This window comes from Olea europaea, chromosome 10 (genome assembly GCF_002742605.1).
Source record: "Olea europaea var. sylvestris chromosome 10, O_europaea_v1, whole genome shotgun sequence".
Lineage (NCBI taxonomy): Eukaryota > Viridiplantae > Streptophyta > Magnoliopsida > Lamiales > Oleaceae > Olea > Olea europaea.
In genome coordinates, this window is record NC_036246.1 from 31,785,662 (window position 1) to 31,805,512 (window position 19,851).

The 19,851-nt window shown below is 34.8% G+C and overlaps 4 protein-coding genes across 4 annotated transcripts in view; all 4 read left to right on the top strand.

The window, feature by feature from the left end:
* LOC111400550 overlaps positions 1–2,645 on the top strand; it is a 3,691-nt gene extending 1,046 nt beyond the window's left edge. The window contains exons 2-3 of the mRNA XM_023027956.1: positions 1,384–1,466; positions 2,592–2,645. Coding sequence (XP_022883724.1) covers positions 1,384–1,466; positions 2,592–2,645 — 137 coding nt within the window. The remainder of the gene's footprint in view (positions 1–1,383; positions 1,467–2,591) is intronic.
* Positions 2,646–4,634: 1,989 nt separating this feature from the next.
* LOC111401850 (beta-amyrin 28-oxidase-like) lies at positions 4,635–6,596 on the top strand. The gene is made up of 3 exons (XM_023029792.1): positions 4,635–5,580; positions 5,657–5,844; positions 5,927–6,596. Exons 1-3 carry the CDS (start codon positions 4,635–4,637, stop codon positions 6,227–6,229), a joined length of 1,437 nt encoding a protein of 478 aa, XP_022885560.1. The 3' UTR covers positions 6,230–6,596.
* A 3,787-nt stretch (positions 6,597–10,383) lies between these two features.
* LOC111400551 lies at positions 10,384–13,598 on the top strand. Its single transcript, XM_023027957.1, has 3 exons — positions 10,384–10,771; positions 12,337–12,419; positions 13,545–13,598. Exons 1-3 carry the CDS (start codon positions 10,384–10,386, stop codon positions 13,596–13,598), a joined length of 525 nt encoding a protein of 174 aa, XP_022883725.1.
* A 1,989-nt stretch (positions 13,599–15,587) lies between these two features.
* Positions 15,588–17,546, top strand: LOC111401851 (beta-amyrin 28-oxidase-like). Its single transcript, XM_023029793.1, has 3 exons — positions 15,588–16,533; positions 16,610–16,797; positions 16,880–17,546. The coding sequence occupies exons 1-3, from the start codon at positions 15,588–15,590 to the stop codon at positions 17,180–17,182; spliced, it is 1,437 nt and encodes a 478-aa protein (XP_022885561.1). The 3' UTR covers positions 17,183–17,546.
* The last annotated feature ends 2,305 nt before the right edge of the window (positions 17,547–19,851 follow it).

Below are 19,851 nucleotides of genomic sequence, written 5' to 3' on the forward strand. Positions count from 1 at the left end.
TATATATATATATATATATATATACTCATTTTAAATCATAAGTTTGTTTTGATAACTCAAATTAAAAAAAAAAAAAAAACTTCTTGAGCCCCATTTTCTTCCCTAATTCTTTTGCCCATTTCCCATAAACTAAAGTATCTTTAAATCTGAAAATTTATTTGAAGAAGAGGCAAGAAGTACGCTGCATTTTAGATTTATATATTGAACGCGAAAAAAGTATTCAAACTCCAAACATCAAGGTAGGGGTGTTTCGGCACTTATGTAAGTGATGTAAGATTTATATATTTTCATTTGCATTAAATGTGTTATTGTATTGCTCATGATGGAATCATCGTTTGGTGGTTTAAACAAGAGATGAAGAGATGATTATGACAAATGAAATGAGGTTATCAAAACCTAAGAGTAAACGGACTGACTGATCACCAATTCGCTTGAAATTGACGGTGACACAATTAACTAAAGTTTGTATTTCTGAAAATATATATTTTTACCGTTTACTTAAGTGTTTCTTACCGAGTATTATTTATAGTACTCATCCCTACAAATAATTTTACAGGTTAAGATCGAGGCATGACAGTGGTTGGCATAGTGGCAAGTGTTCGGCAATCTCTAATGCTTTCAATTTCTAGTAAATATTTCTATTTATGTAAATATTTTATGAAACTTAGATGAACTTTTAGAAATGTTTTTTTTAATGTTTATTTTGTTCCATTTTTAGACAGTGTACGTTAACAAGAATTTAGAAGTGTTGGATTGATTTGTATGAAGTTTTATTTTATGCTGGATGGAAATTTCAGTTTCTGTCCTTCTAGTTGAAAATAGCATAACTTAAGCTACAGTGCATATTTTAAAGTTAAATTAGTTGAGTTTGAAAGATCCATGAATCTTCTAATAGTAGCCTTTGGAATTTCCTTAAAATATTATCTAGAGAAAAAGTTATGCCCGGTTTAGTAAACTGCGTCGTGTCGAATCCGAGATTCCTGTCCAGCATACTCGAGTAATATTTTTGTACTTCAAACGTTATCGTCGAAACCCCAAATTTTTATATGTGATACATATATGAACGCTTTAGTTCCTGTAAAAATTTCATAAATTTTAATAGACATTTGCTAAGCCAAATATATTTTTTCTTCCGCTATTGTGAAATGGACTCCACATAGCCCTTTGTTTGAGCCTCATTCTTCCCCAAAAATACATTTTTGAATAGTATATTGATAGAAATGTGTGGTTAAAAAGAAAGAAATGAAAACCTCGTGTGAATAGAATGAGTGTGTAGGGAAAATGGATCGAAATTTACCCAATGAAGAGAGGGTCTCTAAGTCTTCATTGAGGGGGCCGTCTTGACCTGCTCTGTCAAAGTATGACACAGCTTGTGAACTCTAGGATTTCTTCTAAAATGGGGACATGAGATTGATTGGGAACTTTCCGAGACCGCTAGCACAGTATCACCTGTTCAACAAATTCTGGTAGGAAAAATTAGCGGTTGGGTCCCACCTATTCAAAATTGAGCAAGCAGAGGTAACGACCGGATCCCTAACCTTTTGATTTTCCTAGTTTTCGAGAAGAAGTGCTACAAGGAAGAAATTTCAGGTTCTGTTTGTCAAATTGGGTGACCCATTATCCACGAAGTCCACCATTTGACATTGAAAACATATATCTTTACAATTAATCTAGTTGTACAAAACAAGTGTTGACAAAATCTTGACCTTGGATTTGAAATGATTTAAACAAATGTTTTTGAAATGATTGGTGTAGATGTTGTTTTGTAAACAAATTTTGTCAACTAATTTTGTACGTGTAACATGACTAATATCTAATTATGGACAGAAAAATTGTCTTCTAATGATGGCCTAGAATTTGAAACTCGATCTATCTTATCTTATTAAGAATTTAGAATTTCCTTTTTTCTTTTAAATTAAGTGTTTGTTTGAGAGAAATTATAGTGAAACGTAGTTGATCTCATTATTGGGTGCACCTACAAGAGAAAAACTAATGACAGGTGTGCAAACGAAGTCAAAGGGACATAATTAAAACCTAAAATAAGAGGACAGAAATTCCCTCAATATAGTACTTGCCACTGTAATTAACAACTTCTTGTGATCACTGTAATTTGAGATTTAGGATTAGCATTCGCATGGGACATTAATATATACAAATAATTGATCCCTGTGAACTGTCTTTGCAGTGATTATTTTTGTTTTATTTATCTCTGTTTTTTTTTATTATGACATTCCAATGACGTTGTTGAAAAGTTGGATTGAGATTCGAAATCCTAAATTGGACGAGTCCAAAATTGATGTGTTATTGTTTGATTATGTGAACTTCCAGAAAGATTGAGCATTGGAATTTGCCTTCATCAAATCGGATCGCACATAAATGTTGAAAATGCCTTCCTTGGATGTGACCGAAACTGGTTATGTAAAATGTTTTTTGCACCGTGAAACTCGAGTTAAATGTTCCATTGGCCATCGACCTCGGCAATTTGTCACGATTTACTAACTGAATTTCAAGAATTGTCTATGTGGTCACTAAACTTAAATCCGTTGCTTTCCGTCACTCGCTGAATGAATTCTATCTTTGACTTTATCTAGGGGGCAGATGGTAAATCTACGTGGATCGTTAAATCACTCCAAATGATGAGTTAATTGCCATGCAATTTGGAATTTAAACACGGACTTCTTCCTCATAATTGAAGAAACTTCGGTTGAAGATGAAAACCGTTCATGTGAAGTGAAATCGAATCCAGACCCAAACCCTAAGGCGAAGTCATCGATTTTACCCTAAAATGTCAACCTGCCCAGGACCATAGGAAGAGTTTGTGATGGTACAAAATTTGCTATTTTGGTGAGTGAATTTGTAAGTTTTACCAAGGAAGACGAAATCATGTACGGACAAGTTTCCAAAAATATATACATTTTGAAAACCACAATCACAATCCATTTGGAGAAATCTTGCAACCAGTGAACAGAAATTTTGATTGAAACTCCAATCTTTTACATTTTTCATTTTTTTGGGGTTTTCTGGGAATTGATAAATATGGCTTGGAGTAATCAGTTAAAGGAGGTGACGAGTTCAAAGCCATTGTTCGTGACGGACTCACAGTATACTCCATTGTGGTAATTGAAATATTGATTTCATCTATTTATGTATTTTCCTCAATTTTTTTCGAGTTCCTGCTCCTTCTCTTCTCCATGGATGTCCACTTCTGCTATACTTGGATTTGTTTTTCTTTAGAGATATGCGAGGAAGAATTTGTGTTTAAATTCTAGATTGAATTGAGAAGGGCATTTTCTGACGTGGAGGTGACATGACAATTAACTTATAATTTGGAGTGATTTAACGGTCCACATAGATTTACCGTTTGCCACCTAGATAGATTTAAAGACGAAATTCATCCAATGAGTGACAGAAAGTAACGGTTTTAAGTTTTGTGGCCACCGAGACAATTCTTGAAGTTGAGTGAGTAAGTCATAACGAAGTACAAAGTTTGATGGTCAATGAAATATTTAACTTGTGAAATTCAAATATCTCATCTCTTAATGTATACACACAATAAATTATGGATTTTTCCTGGTACATTCGTAAGTTTAGCCCCCGTTTGGCTCCCATTATTTTTCATTACATTACATTTCATTTTTTTCTCTTATTTTTAACCACACAATTTTCTATAAAATAATATTATACGTAAATCGAAAATTTGCCTTTCTTTTTCAATCACTCATTTTTTAAAAAAATACTATTCCATCAATTTTCATCTACACAAAATGGGGACCAAACAGGGTATTTGGGGTTTGGATTTAAGTTTTATAGGTAATTATTATTGCATTTTTCGATTAATGTAAATTTATTTTTCCAATTCCATTTTTTCCTTCCCTTCTTTATTTCATTTACTGAAAGAAAAATCACATACAAAAGTGGTCGGTGCACACGCAGTCATCTGTGGTCATGGAAAAAATAATAAAATAATACAATCTATATATTCATTTTTATAATCCACAAAAGGTACTGTTCTATATATTAATATGAAACAACGTTATACATGACTGACACCAACTTTCACACCCTAAGAAAATAGCACGAATATTCATGAACTGCATACAATTATATTACATCATATGTATATGTTTGTCAATAACACGATGAATTTTCCCATTGGTTCCTTCTTTAAGTCTTCTTCGAGATAGACTTAATTAACGCCCACTTCTTACTTAGTCAATATATATTATTAGATTAGAAATTACCCTCCCTGCTGTTCAAAGTTGACGACTTTACAGCGTACGAAATAAGGGGTTTATGTTGTCTTCGGGACATGGCCCAGTGGTGTAAATGATAGGAGTGAGGTTATCTCATGCCTTACTGACAGTCGAGTGTGGGGGTTCGATTCCTGAGATATGGAATTGAACTTCTTGTAAGCGCAGTGTACAGATTGCTTTTGTTCCCTGACCTGTTGGGACACATTCCGCTATTTACCTGCCTCACAAAAATCTAAGAGTGGGACGGTGAGTGCCCTCAAGATTGGGGTTCAACCTTTTTTTCAAATAAGGGGTTTATGTTTATATTATATTATTGATAAATCAATTGTCTATATAACGTATAACTCTTTCAATCTCATGGTGCAACAAAGTCAAATTGCAATGGAAGTTTTAGCTCTTGGCCTTTCTCTAGCTCTAATCGTTTTCCCTCTTTTCCTTGCCTTCCGCAAACGGTCGGAAGGTGGCAACGGTGCAAAACTTCCACCTGGTAGCTTTGGGTGGCCTATAATGGGAGAAACTATCGAATTCTTGTTCGGCAAACCGGAGAAGTTCGTCGGTGACAGAATGAACAAATACTCCCCACACATCTTCAAAACCAAAATACTTGGAGAAAAAACAGCTGTTATTTGCGGCCCTACTGGCCATAAATTTCTATTTTCTAATGAACAAAAATACTTCACTTCCTTCCGCCCCCACCCTATGCAATACCTCTTCCGTTCCTACCAAAACAACACGGCGGCTCAACCTCCACCACCGCGAACTGATGAATTGAAATCGATTCGACAACCGGGGTTCTTTAAACCTGAAGCCTTGATGAGATATTTGGGGAAAATGGATTCCATCACACAACAACAACTACAAATGCATTGGAATGATGACATAAATACAGTTCAAGTTTACCCTCTTGCCAAAAGCATAACCCTAACACTTGCTTGTCAGTTCTTTCTAGGAATCAACAATCCAGAGCGTATTTCGCGGCTTGTAAAACACTTCGACGATGTTACGGTGGGCATGCATTCGATCATGTTGAACATTCCGGGGACGACTTTTTATCGAGCAAATAAAGCGGCTTCCGCGATTAGGAAGGAACTTCTGAATGTTATAAAAGAGAAGAAACTGGCTATGGCTACCGGAGCTCCGGTGCAAGATATATTGTCTCATATGATTGTTGTTACCGACCCGAATGGCCGATCCATGCCCAACGCCGAAATTGCTGACAAAATAATGGGGTTGCTAACTGCAGGATACAGCACAGTTGCTACCACCATAACTTTCTTGATGAAATACGTTGGCCTTAGCCCCGAAATTTACGAAAAAATCCGAGCAGGTAATATTTTGAAGGAAATGAAAACGTTTTCTACTTTTCTTATGTAAGGCTCTTACGTACTGATTTGTAAATGCAGAGCAACTGGAGATTGCAGCCTCTAAGAAGACTGGCGAATTGCTGGAATGGGAAGATGTACAGAAAATGAAATATTCGTGGAACGTAATATGTGAAACAATGAGACTGGTTCCCCCTCTTCAAGGAACTTTTAGAGAAGTCTTGACGGAATTTACCTATAATGGTTACACAGTTCCAAAGGGTTGGAAGGTAAAACAATTTAGGCTTGCAATAGGACTAATTAATGAAATCAAACTTACAAAGATAAATTTGTAATCATTATGAAATGCAGGTTTATTGGACTGTGAGCACGACCAACACAAACCCTGAATATTTCCGGAACCCAGAGAAGTTTGATCCATCGAGATACGACGAAGGTGAAGAAGCACCGGCACCTTATACTTATGTTCCGTTCGGGGGAGGACCGAGAATGTGCCCCGGAAAAGAGTATGCTAGGCTAGCCATATTGGCTTTCGTTCATAATGTGGTAAATAAGTACAGATGGGAAGTGATTGATCCTAATGAGAAGGTTGAAGGCGATATGATGCCGGAGCCGGAAAAGGGACTTCCGATATGGCTGCATCACCACCACTAGGGTGCATGCTTGCTTGTCAAAGTTTAATTAGGTTGCCAAACACACATGATTTGACTTCTTTAAACAATGCAATAAAAAAATAAGCATCTTTTATTGTAGTGCTATGAAAGAAGGAAGAATTTAGTTGGGGTACCCATCGTTGTTGTAACGCTCAAACGTGAAATCCCAGGTGAACTGCTGCTCGTTTGACTATAATCTTTCAAAAATGCTATTTGTCGGGGTCATTTCAACAGACCGTTGCCAAAATATCTCTCATACAATAGGTTCACCCCATTTTTTAATACCCAAAAAAAAATATATCCACCCCACTTTGAATATGAGGAGTCTGGTCAGGGTTTGTACAAATGTTAAGAACCTTGACAAAATAGCATGGCTCATAATCTTTTTAATTTCAAATATACTAGAAAACGTTTATGCATTTTATTTTTTTGACATTTTCATTCTTAATTACATTTTTGATAGCGCAAAATATCATTTTCATAAAATAATGTAAAATCCTATTTAAGTAAAACACAAAGAAAAATAAAGAACTAATTGCAATCATAGTCCCAATTTTTAAAAAATTCAAATGAGTCCCAAAACAAATTACTAAAAATATTGAAAAAAGAAAAAAAAAACCAAAATCTCTTCGTCTTCTCCTTTAAATGCGTTGATCCTGATTCAGGCACAAGGTAAGAGCCTTTCGTATTGGAATGAATGCTATACAACTACAAATGGAGGGAAAGCAGGGAAACTAATGGTTCTTCGAGATTGAACGAAGAATTATTTGTATGACAACAACGAGAAAAATTTCGGTGAGATGGTCGCACTGTCTTACGTGGTGTGACTATCGAATGGAAAGTTACCACCGAATCGAGTGGCCCACCCTCACCCAAAGAGATGAGGCCATTTTGAAACTTGATTTTTTTTCTCTTTCCACGTTAAGTCTCGAGGTGGCCTTAACTTATTGGGTGAGAGTGAGTCACCTAATAAGGTAGTGGCTTCCCGTTCGATGATTGCACCCAGGCGCACCACGTAGGACGGTGCGACCAGACCACCAAAGTTTTTCTCGACAACAAAAGATAGCCGCCATTAATTTCTCCTCGATATTTAAAGCCGTAGATTTCTAACTGATTTTTGACAATTCAACTAAATTAGTGCTGCTCCACAAACTAAGAGGTTTAAGATAAATTTTTAACTTCGTTAAACAAGGGAAATATCCTTGATTTTCTCGACAATCCGCAACAATTTTAACGGTCGTAAAATAGAATCCGCAGAATATCAATTTCATATTTAAAAAATTCAACTAAGAAAAAAATATTGGAAACAAATACTGTGCTACCGTCTTGCACGATTCACTGCTTCATTGCTGAACCCATGTCGTATAATTCATCTGTCAACTTATTGGAGGAGATTTTTTTGTTTTTTTGTTTTTTTTTTAACAATCATACTACTTGTACAATGAATTTGACAACAAATTTGACAATGTTTGAGTTGGCGGGCATAATATCCATTAATTTGAAAAACTATTTTTGAATTCAATTGTTATGATCTTTACACTCTACATATTGTCAAAGTCATTGTAAAAATAGATTAATTCTTTTTTTAAATTTCTATTTTTTCTAATAATTTGTTAAGGGCTCATCTGAACTTTAAAAAAAAAAAAGTATGACATCAACTATTTTCGAAATTTTACATCTGAAAAAGCGATACCCCATTACACTTTCGGATGTAAAATTCAGATGTAAATAGTAAATTTACATGGAGTATGATATTTTTTTTTAAAAAAATCTTTTTTTTATGTAAATTTTCAAATGTAAAATTTCTCCCACAACTTTTTTACAAATTTAATTGTACTCCTAAATCACAATGTATGCATATGAGTGTATCGTTTCCTCTTTTTTTTTTTTTTCCTCTGGCCGCATTAAGGGACACGAACATATTTCATATGTTAAATTAAACGTGACAAACGAAGAAACATCTCACATATTTTATCCCTTAATTTTTAGTCCTTATTAGCAATGTTGTATCCAACGTTAAACATTTCAGTGTGCCATAAGTTCAGAAGTTATTTAACAATGACATTGTCAAAACTCAAAAGAATCAAACAAAATATTAGAGGCCTACCATGATTAGCTTTTGATACAACTCATAAATTTTTATAACAAATCATTGGCGATAAGTGAAACCCATATAGAGTAAAGATTGGCATTGTTAGACTAATGTTTTATTTTTTTATTTTTAAAATTTCACGAATATCAAGTGACGAAGTCCAAAAACAAGGAGATATATTTGTGATGCATATTTGTATGAGTACATACATGAAAACAAATAATTTTTTTATTTTTAATTTTCTTTAACCATGCATGTCCAATAGTGGATTTTGTCATTAAGATTTGGTATAAATAATAAACGTGCCCCCCAGGGCATAGTCCAGTGGTGCAAAGGACAGGAGTCTGGTTATCTCACGCTTTGCTAGCAGTCGTAGTGTAGGGGGTTCGATTCCTGAGACATGGAATTAGACTCTTTATAGGCGCAGTATACAGGCATTTCTTGTTCTCTAACCTGTTGGGACACATTCCACGATTTACTTCTCTCACAAAACTCTAGACGAGGGACTAGACGGGAGCTCTCAAGGTTGGGGTTCAACCTCTTTTTTTTTTTTTTTTTTTTAACTAAAGAAATAGAATGCAGATTGAAACGGATTCTTCACAGTTGAGGACAAACTATTCTAATAGAGAATCCAATGGCTCCAGCTGTCAAGAATAATTACGACATATTTGATTTGATTTAATGTACCTAAAATGCTGTTCGCGACCATATTTGACCTTTGAGACTGAATTTATAAATTTTTGAAGTTGATAAGCCCTATTTGTTTTTCATTTTTCTTCATTAAAATGAAAAATATAATCGTTATTCATTATATCATACCATCAAATTTGAATTTCTATTTCTTGTATGAGGCCCATAACTACTATATTTATCATTCTCATTTTTACATTAATAGATACCAAACGGGACCTAAAATTATCATGTGATATAAATAGATATCAACTGTTATGAGCTTAGTGTTAAGTATCTTGCGATCTCAAGTCTGTCAAGTTCCCGGAATATGTTAAGTCAGCCTACTTTTAACCGCGAACAGCAACCGAACTTAAGATATAAGGACAGAAATGTAGAAGAAATAGAGAGCAAGAAGAGTTGGGAGAACAATCTCCTAAATTCAAAAAAGAACCTTGTAAGTGAATAAAATCTCTCTCTCTCTCTCCCCCCCAAATTATGCAAGTATTTATAACCAAACAATTGGTCCTCTGAGGCATAGTCCAGTGGTGCAAAGGACAGGAACGAGGTTATCTCATTCCTTGCTGACAGTCGTAGGGTAAGGGTTCAATTCCTGAGACATAAAATTGAACTCCTTATAGGTATAGTGTACAGACAACTCTTGTTCTCTGACCTGTTAGGACACGTTCCACGATTTATCTTTCTCACAAAACTCTAGAAACGGGACGATGAGAGTCCTCAAAGTTGAAGTTCAACCTTTATTTATAATCAAACAACTGGGCTTTAGATTCAAAGTTGTTGAATTCCTGCATGTTCCACTAAGTCCAAGCAATGATTGCCACCCCCACCATCTTCAAATCAGCTTACAACCATTCCACTGATTTGAAGTGGTGGTTTAAAGTTTAGGAAGTTTCCAGAATTCGCATTCTTGTGCCAACGCTTATCTTTCCTACTTTGACTAATAACGTAGAACGAATTTACAGTGATACCCTAGGTTCCATCTTTTATTTTGTTGATGAGGTAAAAATTCATGTATTCCATTTTCGGAGTAATGTCTAGATGGAGATGTTGCATTACTTATCTATAGATTAGAAGAGTAGAAAACTCTAGAGATGTTTGTAGTAAATTCCATTATAGAATCGATGAGCAAATTGCGATAGGAGATAAAGAGATCAAATTTGTTTGCTCCGCTAGCGAGTTGGTCACATCCTTTCGTTACAGATTGTATCATTTGTCAATTTAAAATTTTAAAGTCTCTTCCATACAAACGCTCACTTCAAATCAAATTAAAAAAAAAAAAAAAAAAAAAAAAAATGAAAAAGAGTTATGCTAACAAAAGGAGAAAAGAATTGACTTTCGTGATTGGAGAGAAAGTATTTCTGAAAGTGGCACCAATGAAGGGAATACTACGATTTGGAAAGAAAGGGAAGCTAAGCCCTAGATTTATCAGTCCATTTGAGATTCTTGAAAAGATTGGGAATGTGGCATATCAATTAGCATTACCACCCGAGCTTTCAACAGTGCACAACGTATTTCACATTTCTATGTTGAGAAAGTACATTCCGGATCCTAATCATGTGGTGAATGTTCAATCACTTGATGTCCAGAGTGATATGACTTATGAGGAAACTCCTGCAGTGAATATAGAGAGAAAGGACCATGTTTTGAGAAATCGAAAAGTCCCACTAGTTAAAGTCCAGTGGAGTAAACATGGTGAGAATGAGGCTACTTGGGAACGAGAAGACGACATTTTAGCCAAGTACCCGGATCTCCTTAAAACAAGTAAGTTAAATTTCGAGGACGAAATTATTTTAAGTGGAGAGAGTTGTAGCGACCGGAAAATAAAGTGTTTTGTTTTGTTTCAAATAAAATTTTCTTATAGGACTCAAATATAATTTGAGTTATATTATTATGTCGCTACGACATTTCCTAATAGTTTAAACTAAATTTTGGTCACGAAAGTAAAATTTCGCGTACTTGACTTCTTAAATTTTACAAGGTGTTAAAAGCTTTTAACCGACAAAATTTTATGTTAATTTGGTTACATTATTTTTCTTACGACACACTTTATTTTAATACTACCATTTTTGTTTCCATTATGTAAACTATTTTTTTTTTGAAATTGGACAAATTACTTGCATGTTTCATCATCCATCATTATTGCTCTAACTTATCATTTTAATAAATTTCCATTTTTGTCAATGCCAAAACCGTCCCCGATCATTCATTTGAAAATAAAATTACAACTCCAAGTTTTATCCATTACCTCCACTTTATTATCCATTGTAACCTCCAATTTTAACCAACCCTAACTTAGCATATTAATCACCATTTTTGTTAACTGCCAACAATTATCATTTTAGCTCCCCACTAACCATGTTTTTTATTTTATTTTATTTTATTTTATTTTATTTCCCCACATCAGTTAACTGCCGGCCACATCATTTGAAATATATATATATATATATATATATATATATATATATATATAAAATGTCTCTTTTTTTTTATATTATATGGGTTAAGATCGAGGCATGACAGTGGTTGGCATAGTGGCAAGTGTTCGGCAATCTCTAATGCTTTCAATTTCTAGTAAATATTTCTATTTATGTAAATATTTTATGAAACTTAGATGAACTTTTAGAAATGTTTTTTTTAATGTTTATTTTGTTCCATTTTTAGACAGTGTACGTTAACAAGAATTTAGAAGTGTTGGATTGATTTGTATGAAGTTTTATTTTATGCTGGATGGAAATTTCAGTTTCTGTCCTTCTAGTTGAAAATAGCATAACTTAAGCTACAGTGCATATTTTAAAGTTAAATTAGTTGAGTTTGAAAGATCCATGAATCTTCTAATAGTAGCCTTTGGAATTTCCTTAAAATATTATCTAGAGAAAAAGTTATGCCCGGTTTAGTAAACTGCGTCGTGTCGAATCCGAGATTCCTGTCCAGCATACTCGAGTAATATTTTTGTACTTCAAACGTTATCGTCGAAACCCCAAATTTTTATATGTGATACATATATGAACGCTTTAGTTCCTGTAAAAATTTCATAAATTTTAATAGACATTTGCTAAGCCAAATATATTTTTTCTTCCGCTATTGTGAAATGGACTCCACATAGCCCTTTGTTTGAGCCTCATTCTTCCCCAAAAATACATTTTTGAATAGTATATTGATAGAAATGTGTGGTTAAAAAGAAAGAAATGAAAACCTCGTGTGAATAGAATGAGTGTGTAGGGAAAATGGATCGAAATTTACCCAATGAAGAGAGGGTCTCTAAGTCTTCATTGAGGGGGCCGTCTTGACCTGCTCTGTCAAAGTATGACACAGCTTGTGAACTCTAGGATTTCTTCTAAAATGGGGACATGAGATTGATTGGGAACTTTCCGAGACCGCTAGCACAGTATCACCTGTTCAACAAATTCTGGTAGGAAAAATTAGCGGTTGGGTCCCACCTATTCAAAATTGAGCAAGCAGAGGTAACGACCGGATCCCTAACCTTTTGATTTTCCTAGTTTTCGAGAAGAAGTGCTACAAGGAAGAAATTTCAGGTTCTGTTTGTCAAATTGGGTGACCCATTATCCACGAAGTCCACCATTTGACATTGAAAACATATATCTTTACAATTAATCTAGTTGTACAAAACAAGTGTTGACAAAATCTTGACCTTGGATTTGAAATGATTTAAACAAATGTTTTTGAAATGATTGGTGTAGATGTTGTTTTGTAAACAAATTTTGTCAACTAATTTTGTACGTGTAACATGACTAATATCTAATTATGGACAGAAAAATTGTCTTCTAATGATGGCCTAGAATTTGAAACTCGATCTATCTTATCTTATTAAGAATTTAGAATTTCCTTTTTTCTTTTAAATTAAGTGTTTGTTTGAGAGAAATTATAGTGAAACGTAGTTGATCTCATTATTGGGTGCACCTACAAGAGAAAAACTAATGACAGGTGTGCAAACGAAGTCAAAGGGACATAATTAAAACCTAAAATAAGAGGACAGAAATTCCCTCAATATAGTACTTGCCACTGTAATTAACAACTTCTTGTGATCACTGTAATTTGAGATTTAGGATTAGCATTCGCATGGGACATTAATATATACAAATAATTGATCCCTGTGAACTGTCTTTGCAGTGATTATTTTTGTTTTATTTATCTCTGTTTTTTTTTATTATGACATTCCAATGACGTTGTTGAAAAGTTGGATTGAGATTCGAAATCCTAAATTGGACGAGTCCAAAATTGATGTGTTATTGTTTGATTATGTGAACTTCCAGAAAGATTGAGCATTGGAATTTGCCTTCATCAAATCGGATCGCACATAAATGTTGAAAATGCCTTCCTTGGATGTGACCGAAACTGGTTATGTAAAATGTTTTTTGCACCGTGAAACTCGAGTTAAATGTTCCATTGGCCATCGACCTCGGCAATTTGTCACGATTTACTAACTGAATTTCAAGAATTGTCTATGTGGTCACTAAACTTAAATCCGTTGCTTTCCGTCACTCGCTGAATGAATTCTATCTTTGACTTTATCTAGGGGGCAGATGGTAAATCTACGTGGATCGTTAAATCACTCCAAATGATGAGTTAATTGCCATGCAATTTGGAATTTAAACACGGACTTCTTCCTCATAATTGAAGAAACTTCGGTTGAAGATGAAAACCGTTCATGTGAAGTGAAATCGAATCCAGACCCAAACCCTAAGGCGAAGTCATCGATTTTACCCTAAAATGTCAACCTGCCCAGGACCATAGGAAGAGTTTGTGATGGTACAAAATTTGCTATTTTGGTGAGTGAATTTGTAAGTTTTACCAAGGAAGACGAAATCATGTACGGACAAGTTTCCAAAAATATATACATTTTGAAAACCACAATCACAATCCATTTGGAGAAATCTTGCAACCAGTGAACAGAAATTTTGATTGAAACTCCAATCTTTTACATTTTTCATTTTTTTGGGGTTTTCTGGGAATTGATAAATATGGCTTGGAGTAATCAGTTAAAGGAGGTGACGAGTTCAAAGCCATTGTTCGTGACGGACTCACAGTATACTCCATTGTGGTAATTGAAATATTGATTTCATCTATTTATGTATTTTCCTCAATTTTTTTCGAGTTCCTGCTCCTTCTCTTCTCCATGGATGTCCACTTCTGCTATACTTGGATTTGTTTTTCTTTAGAGATATGCGAGGAAGAATTTGTGTTTAAATTCTAGATTGAATTGAGAAGGGCATTTTCTGACGTGGAGGTGACATGACAATTAACTTATAATTTGGAGTGATTTAACGGTCCACATAGATTTACCGTTTGCCACCTAGATAGATTTAAAGACGAAATTCATCCAATGAGTGACAGAAAGTAACGGTTTTAAGTTTTGTGGCCACCGAGACAATTCTTGAAGTTGAGTGAGTAAGTCATAACGAAGTACAAAGTTTGATGGTCAATGAAATATTTAACTTGTGAAATTCAAATATCTCATCTCTTAATGTATACACACAATAAATTATGGATTTTTCCTGGTACATTCGTAAGTTTAGCCCCCGTTTGGCTCCCATTATTTTTCATTACATTACATTTCATTTTTTTCTCTTATTTTTAACCACACAATTTTCTATAAAATAATATTATACGTAAATCGAAAATTTGCCTTTCTTTTTCAATCACTCATTTTTTAAAAAAATACTATTCCATCAATTTTCATCTACACAAAATGGGGACCAAACAGGGTATTTGGGGTTTGGATTTAAGTTTTATAGGTAATTATTATTGCATTTTTCGATTAATGTAAATTTATTTTTCCAATTCCATTTTTTCCTTCCCTTCTTTATTTCATTTACTGAAAGAAAAATCACATACAAAAGTGGTCGGTGCACACGCAGTCATCTGTGGTCATGGAAAAAATAATAAAATAATACAATCTATATATTCATTTTTATAATCCACAAAAGGTACTGTTCTATATATTAATATGAAACAACGTTATACATGACTGACACCAACTTTCACACCCTAAGAAAATAGCACGAATATTCATGAACTGCATACAATTATATTACATCATATGTATATGTTTGTCAATAACACGATGAATTTTCCCATTGGTTCCTTCTTTAAGTCTTCTTCGAGATAGACTTAATTAACGCCCACTTCTTACTTAGTCAATATATATTATTAGATTAGAAATTACCCTCCCTGCTGTTCAAAGTTGACGACTTTACAGCGTACGAAATAAGGGGTTTATGTTGTCTTCGGGACATGGCCCAGTGGTGTAAATGATAGGAGTGAGGTTATCTCATGCCTTACTGACAGTCGAGTGTGGGGGTTCGATTCCTGAGATATGGAATTGAACTTCTTGTAAGCGCAGTGTACAGATTGCTTTTGTTCCCTGACCTGTTGGGACACATTCCGCTATTTACCTGCCTCACAAAAATCTAAGAGTGGGACGGTGAGTGCCCTCAAGATTGGGGTTCAACCTTTTTTTCAAATAAGGGGTTTATGTTTATATTATATTATTGATAAATCAATTGTCTATATAACGTATAACTCTTTCAATCTCATGGTGCAACAAAGTCAAATTGCAATGGAAGTTTTAGCTCTTGGCCTTTCTCTAGCTCTAATCGTTTTCCCTCTTTTCCTTGCCTTCCGCAAACGGTCGGAAGGTGGCAACGGTGCAAAACTTCCACCTGGTAGCTTTGGGTGGCCTATAATGGGAGAAACTATCGAATTCTTGTTCGGCAAACCGGAGAAGTTCGTCGGTGACAGAATGAACAAATACTCCCCACACATCTTCAAAACCAAAATACTTGGAGAAAAAACAGCTGTTATTTGCGGCCCTACTGGCCATAAATTTCTATTTTCTAATGAACAAAAATACTTCACTTCCTTCCGCCCCCACCCTATGCAATACCTCTTCCGTTCCTACCAAAACAACACGGCGGCTCAACCTCCACCACCGCGAACTGATGAATTGAAATCGATTCGACAACCGGGGTTCTTTAAACCTGAAGCCTTGATGAGATATTTGGGGAAAATGGATTCCATCACACAACAACAACTACAAATGCATTGGAATGATGACATAAATACAGTTCAAGTTTACCCTCTTGCCAAAAGCATAACCCTAACACTTGCTTGTCAGTTCTTTCTAGGAATCAACAATCCAGAGCGTATTTCGCGGCTTGTAAAACACTTCGACGATGTTACGGTGGGCATGCATTCGATCATGTTGAACATTCCGGGGACGACTTTTTATCGAGCAAATAAAGCGGCTTCCGCGATTAGGAAGGAACTTCTGAATGTTATAAAAGAGAAGAAACTGGCTATGGCTACCGGAGCTCCGGTGCAAGATATATTGTCTCATATGATTGTTGTTACCGACCCGAATGGCCGATCCATGCCCAACGCCGAAATTGCTGACAAAATAATGGGGTTGCTAACTGCAGGATACAGCACAGTTGCTACCACCATAACTTTCTTGATGAAATACGTTGGCCTTAGCCCCGAAATTTACGAAAAAATCCGAGCAGGTAATATTTTGAAGGAAATGAAAACGTTTTCTACTTTTCTTATGTAAGGCTCTTACGTACTGATTTGTAAATGCAGAGCAACTGGAGATTGCAGCCTCTAAGAAGACTGGCGAATTGCTGGAATGGGAAGATGTACAGAAAATGAAATATTCGTGGAACGTAATATGTGAAACAATGAGACTGGTTCCCCCTCTTCAAGGAACTTTTAGAGAAGTCTTGACGGAATTTACCTATAATGGTTACACAGTTCCAAAGGGTTGGAAGGTAAAACAATTTAGGCTTGCAATAGGACTAATTAATGAAATCAAACTTACAAAGATAAATTTGTAATCATTATGAAATGCAGGTTTATTGGACTGTGAGCACGACCAACACAAACCCTGAATATTTCCGGAACCCAGAGAAGTTTGATCCATCGAGATACGACGAAGGTGAAGAAGCACCGGCACCTTATACTTATGTTCCGTTCGGGGGAGGACCGAGAATGTGCCCCGGAAAAGAGTATGCTAGGCTAGCCATATTGGCTTTCGTTCATAATGTGGTAAATAAGTACAGATGGGAAGTGATTGATCCTAATGAGAAGGTTGAAGGCGATATGATGCCGGAGCCGGAAAAGGGACTTCCGATATGGCTGCATCACCACCACTAGGGTGCATGCTTGCTTGTCAAAGTTTAATTAGGTTGCCAAACACACATGATTTGACTTCTTTAAACAATGCAATAAAAAAATAAGCATCTTTTATTGTAGTGCTATGAAAGAAGGAAGAATTTAGTTGGGGTACCCATCGTTGTTGTAACGCTCAAACGTGAAATCCCAGGTGAACTGCTGCTCGTTTGACTATAATCTTTCAAAAATGCTATTTGTCGGGGTCATTTCAACAGACCGTTGCCAAAATATCTCTCATACAATAGGTTCACCCCATTTTTTAATACCCAAAAAAAAATATATCCACCCCACTTTGAATATGAGGAGTCTGGTCAGGGTTTGTACAAATGTTAAGAACCTTGACAAAATAGCATGGCTCATAATCTTTTTAATTTCAAATATACTAGAAAACGTTTATGCATTTTATTTTTTTGACATTTTCATTCTTAATTACATTTTTGATAGCGCAAAATATCATTTTCATAAAATAATGTAAAATCCTATTTAAGTAAAACACAAAGAAAAATAAAGAACTAATTGCAATCATAGTCCCAATTTTTAAAAAATTCAAATGAGTCCCAAAACAAATTACTAAAAATATTGAAAAAAGAAAAAAAAAACCAAAATCTCTTCGTCTTCTCCTTTAAATGCGTTGATCCTGATTCAGGCACAAGGTAAGAGCCTTTCGTATTGGAATGAATGCTATACAACTACAAATGGAGGGAAAGCAGGGAAACTAATGGTTCTTCGAGATTGAACGAAGAATTATTTGTATGACAACAACGAGAAAAATTTCGGTGAGATGGTCGCACTGTCTTACGTGGTGTGACTATCGAATGGAAAGTTACCACCGAATCGAGTGGCCCACCCTCACCCAAAGAGATGAGGCCATTTTGAAACTTGATTTTTTTTCTCTTTCCACGTTAAGTCTCGAGGTGGCCTTAACTTATTGGGTGAGAGTGAGTCACCTAATAAGGTAGTGGCTTCCCGTTCGATGATTGCACCCAGGCGCACCACGTAGGACGGTGCGACCAGACCACCAAAGTTTTTCTCGACAACAAAAGATAGCCGCCATTAATTTCTCCTCGATATTTAAAGCCGTAGATTTCTAACTGATTTTTGACAATTCAACTAAATTAGTGCTGCTCCACAAACTAAGAGGTTTAAGATAAATTTTTAACTTCGTTAAACAAGGGAAATATCCTTGATTTTCTCGACAATCCGCAACAATTTTAACGGTCGTAAAATAGAATCCGCAGAATATCAATTTCATATTTAAAAAATTCAACTAAGAAAAAAATATTGGAAACAAATACTGTGCTACCGTCTTGCACGATTCACTGCTTCATTGCTGAACCCATGTCGTATAATTCATCTGTCAACTTATTGGAGGAGATTTTTTTGTTTTTTTGTTTTTTTTTTAACAATCATACTACTTGTACAATGAATTTGACAACAAATTTGACAATGTTTGAGTTGGCGGGCATAATATCCATTAATTTGAAAAACTATTTTTGAATTCAATTGTTATGATCTTTACACTCTACATATTGTCAAAGTCATTGTAAAAATAGATTAATTCTTTTTTTAAATTTCTATTTTTTCTAATAATTTGTTAAGGGCTCATCTGAACTTTAAAAAAAAAAAAGTATGACATCAACTATTTTCGAAATTTTACATCTGAAAAAGCGATACCCCATTACACTTTCGGATGTAAAATTCAGATGTAAATAGTAAATTTACATGGAGTATGATATTTTTTTTTAAAAAAATCTTTTTTTTATGTAAATTTTCAAATGTAAAATTTCTCCCACAACTTTTTTACAAATTTAATTGTACTCCTAAATCACAATGTATGCATATGAGTGTATCGTTTCCTCTTTTTTTTTTTTTTCCTCTGGCCGCATTAAGGGACACGAACATATTTCATATGTTAAATTAAACGTGACAAACGAAGAAACATCTCACATATTTTATCCCTTAATTTTTAGTCCTTATTAGCAATGTTGTATCCAACGTTAAACATTTCAGTGTGCCATAAGTTCAGAAGTTATTTAACAATGACATTGTCAAAACTCAAAAGAATCAAACAAAATATTAGAGGCCTACCATGATTAGCTTTTGATACAACTCATAAATTTTTATAACAAATCATTGGCGATAAGTGAAACCCATATAGAGTAAAGATTGGCATTGTTAGACTAATGTTTTATTTTTTTATTTTTAAAATTTCACGAATATCAAGTGACGAAGTCCAAAAACAAGGAGATATATTTGTGATGCATATTTGTATGAGTACATACATGAAAACAAATAATTTTTTTATTTTTAATTTTCTTTAACCATGCATGTCCAATAGTGGATTTTGTCATTAAGATTTGGTATAAATAATAAACGTGCCCCCCAGGGCATAGTCCAGTGGTGCAAAGGACAGGAGTCTGGTTATCTCACGCTTTGCTAGCAGTCGTAGTGTAGGGGGTTCGATTCCTGAGACATGGAATTAGACTCTTTATAGGCGCAGTATACAGGCATTTCTTGTTCTCTAACCTGTTGGGACACATTCCACGATTTACTTCTCTCACAAAACTCTAGACGAGGGACTAGACGGGAGCTCTCAAGGTTGGGGTTCAACCTCTTTTTTTTTTTTTTTTTTTTTAACTAAAGAAATAGAA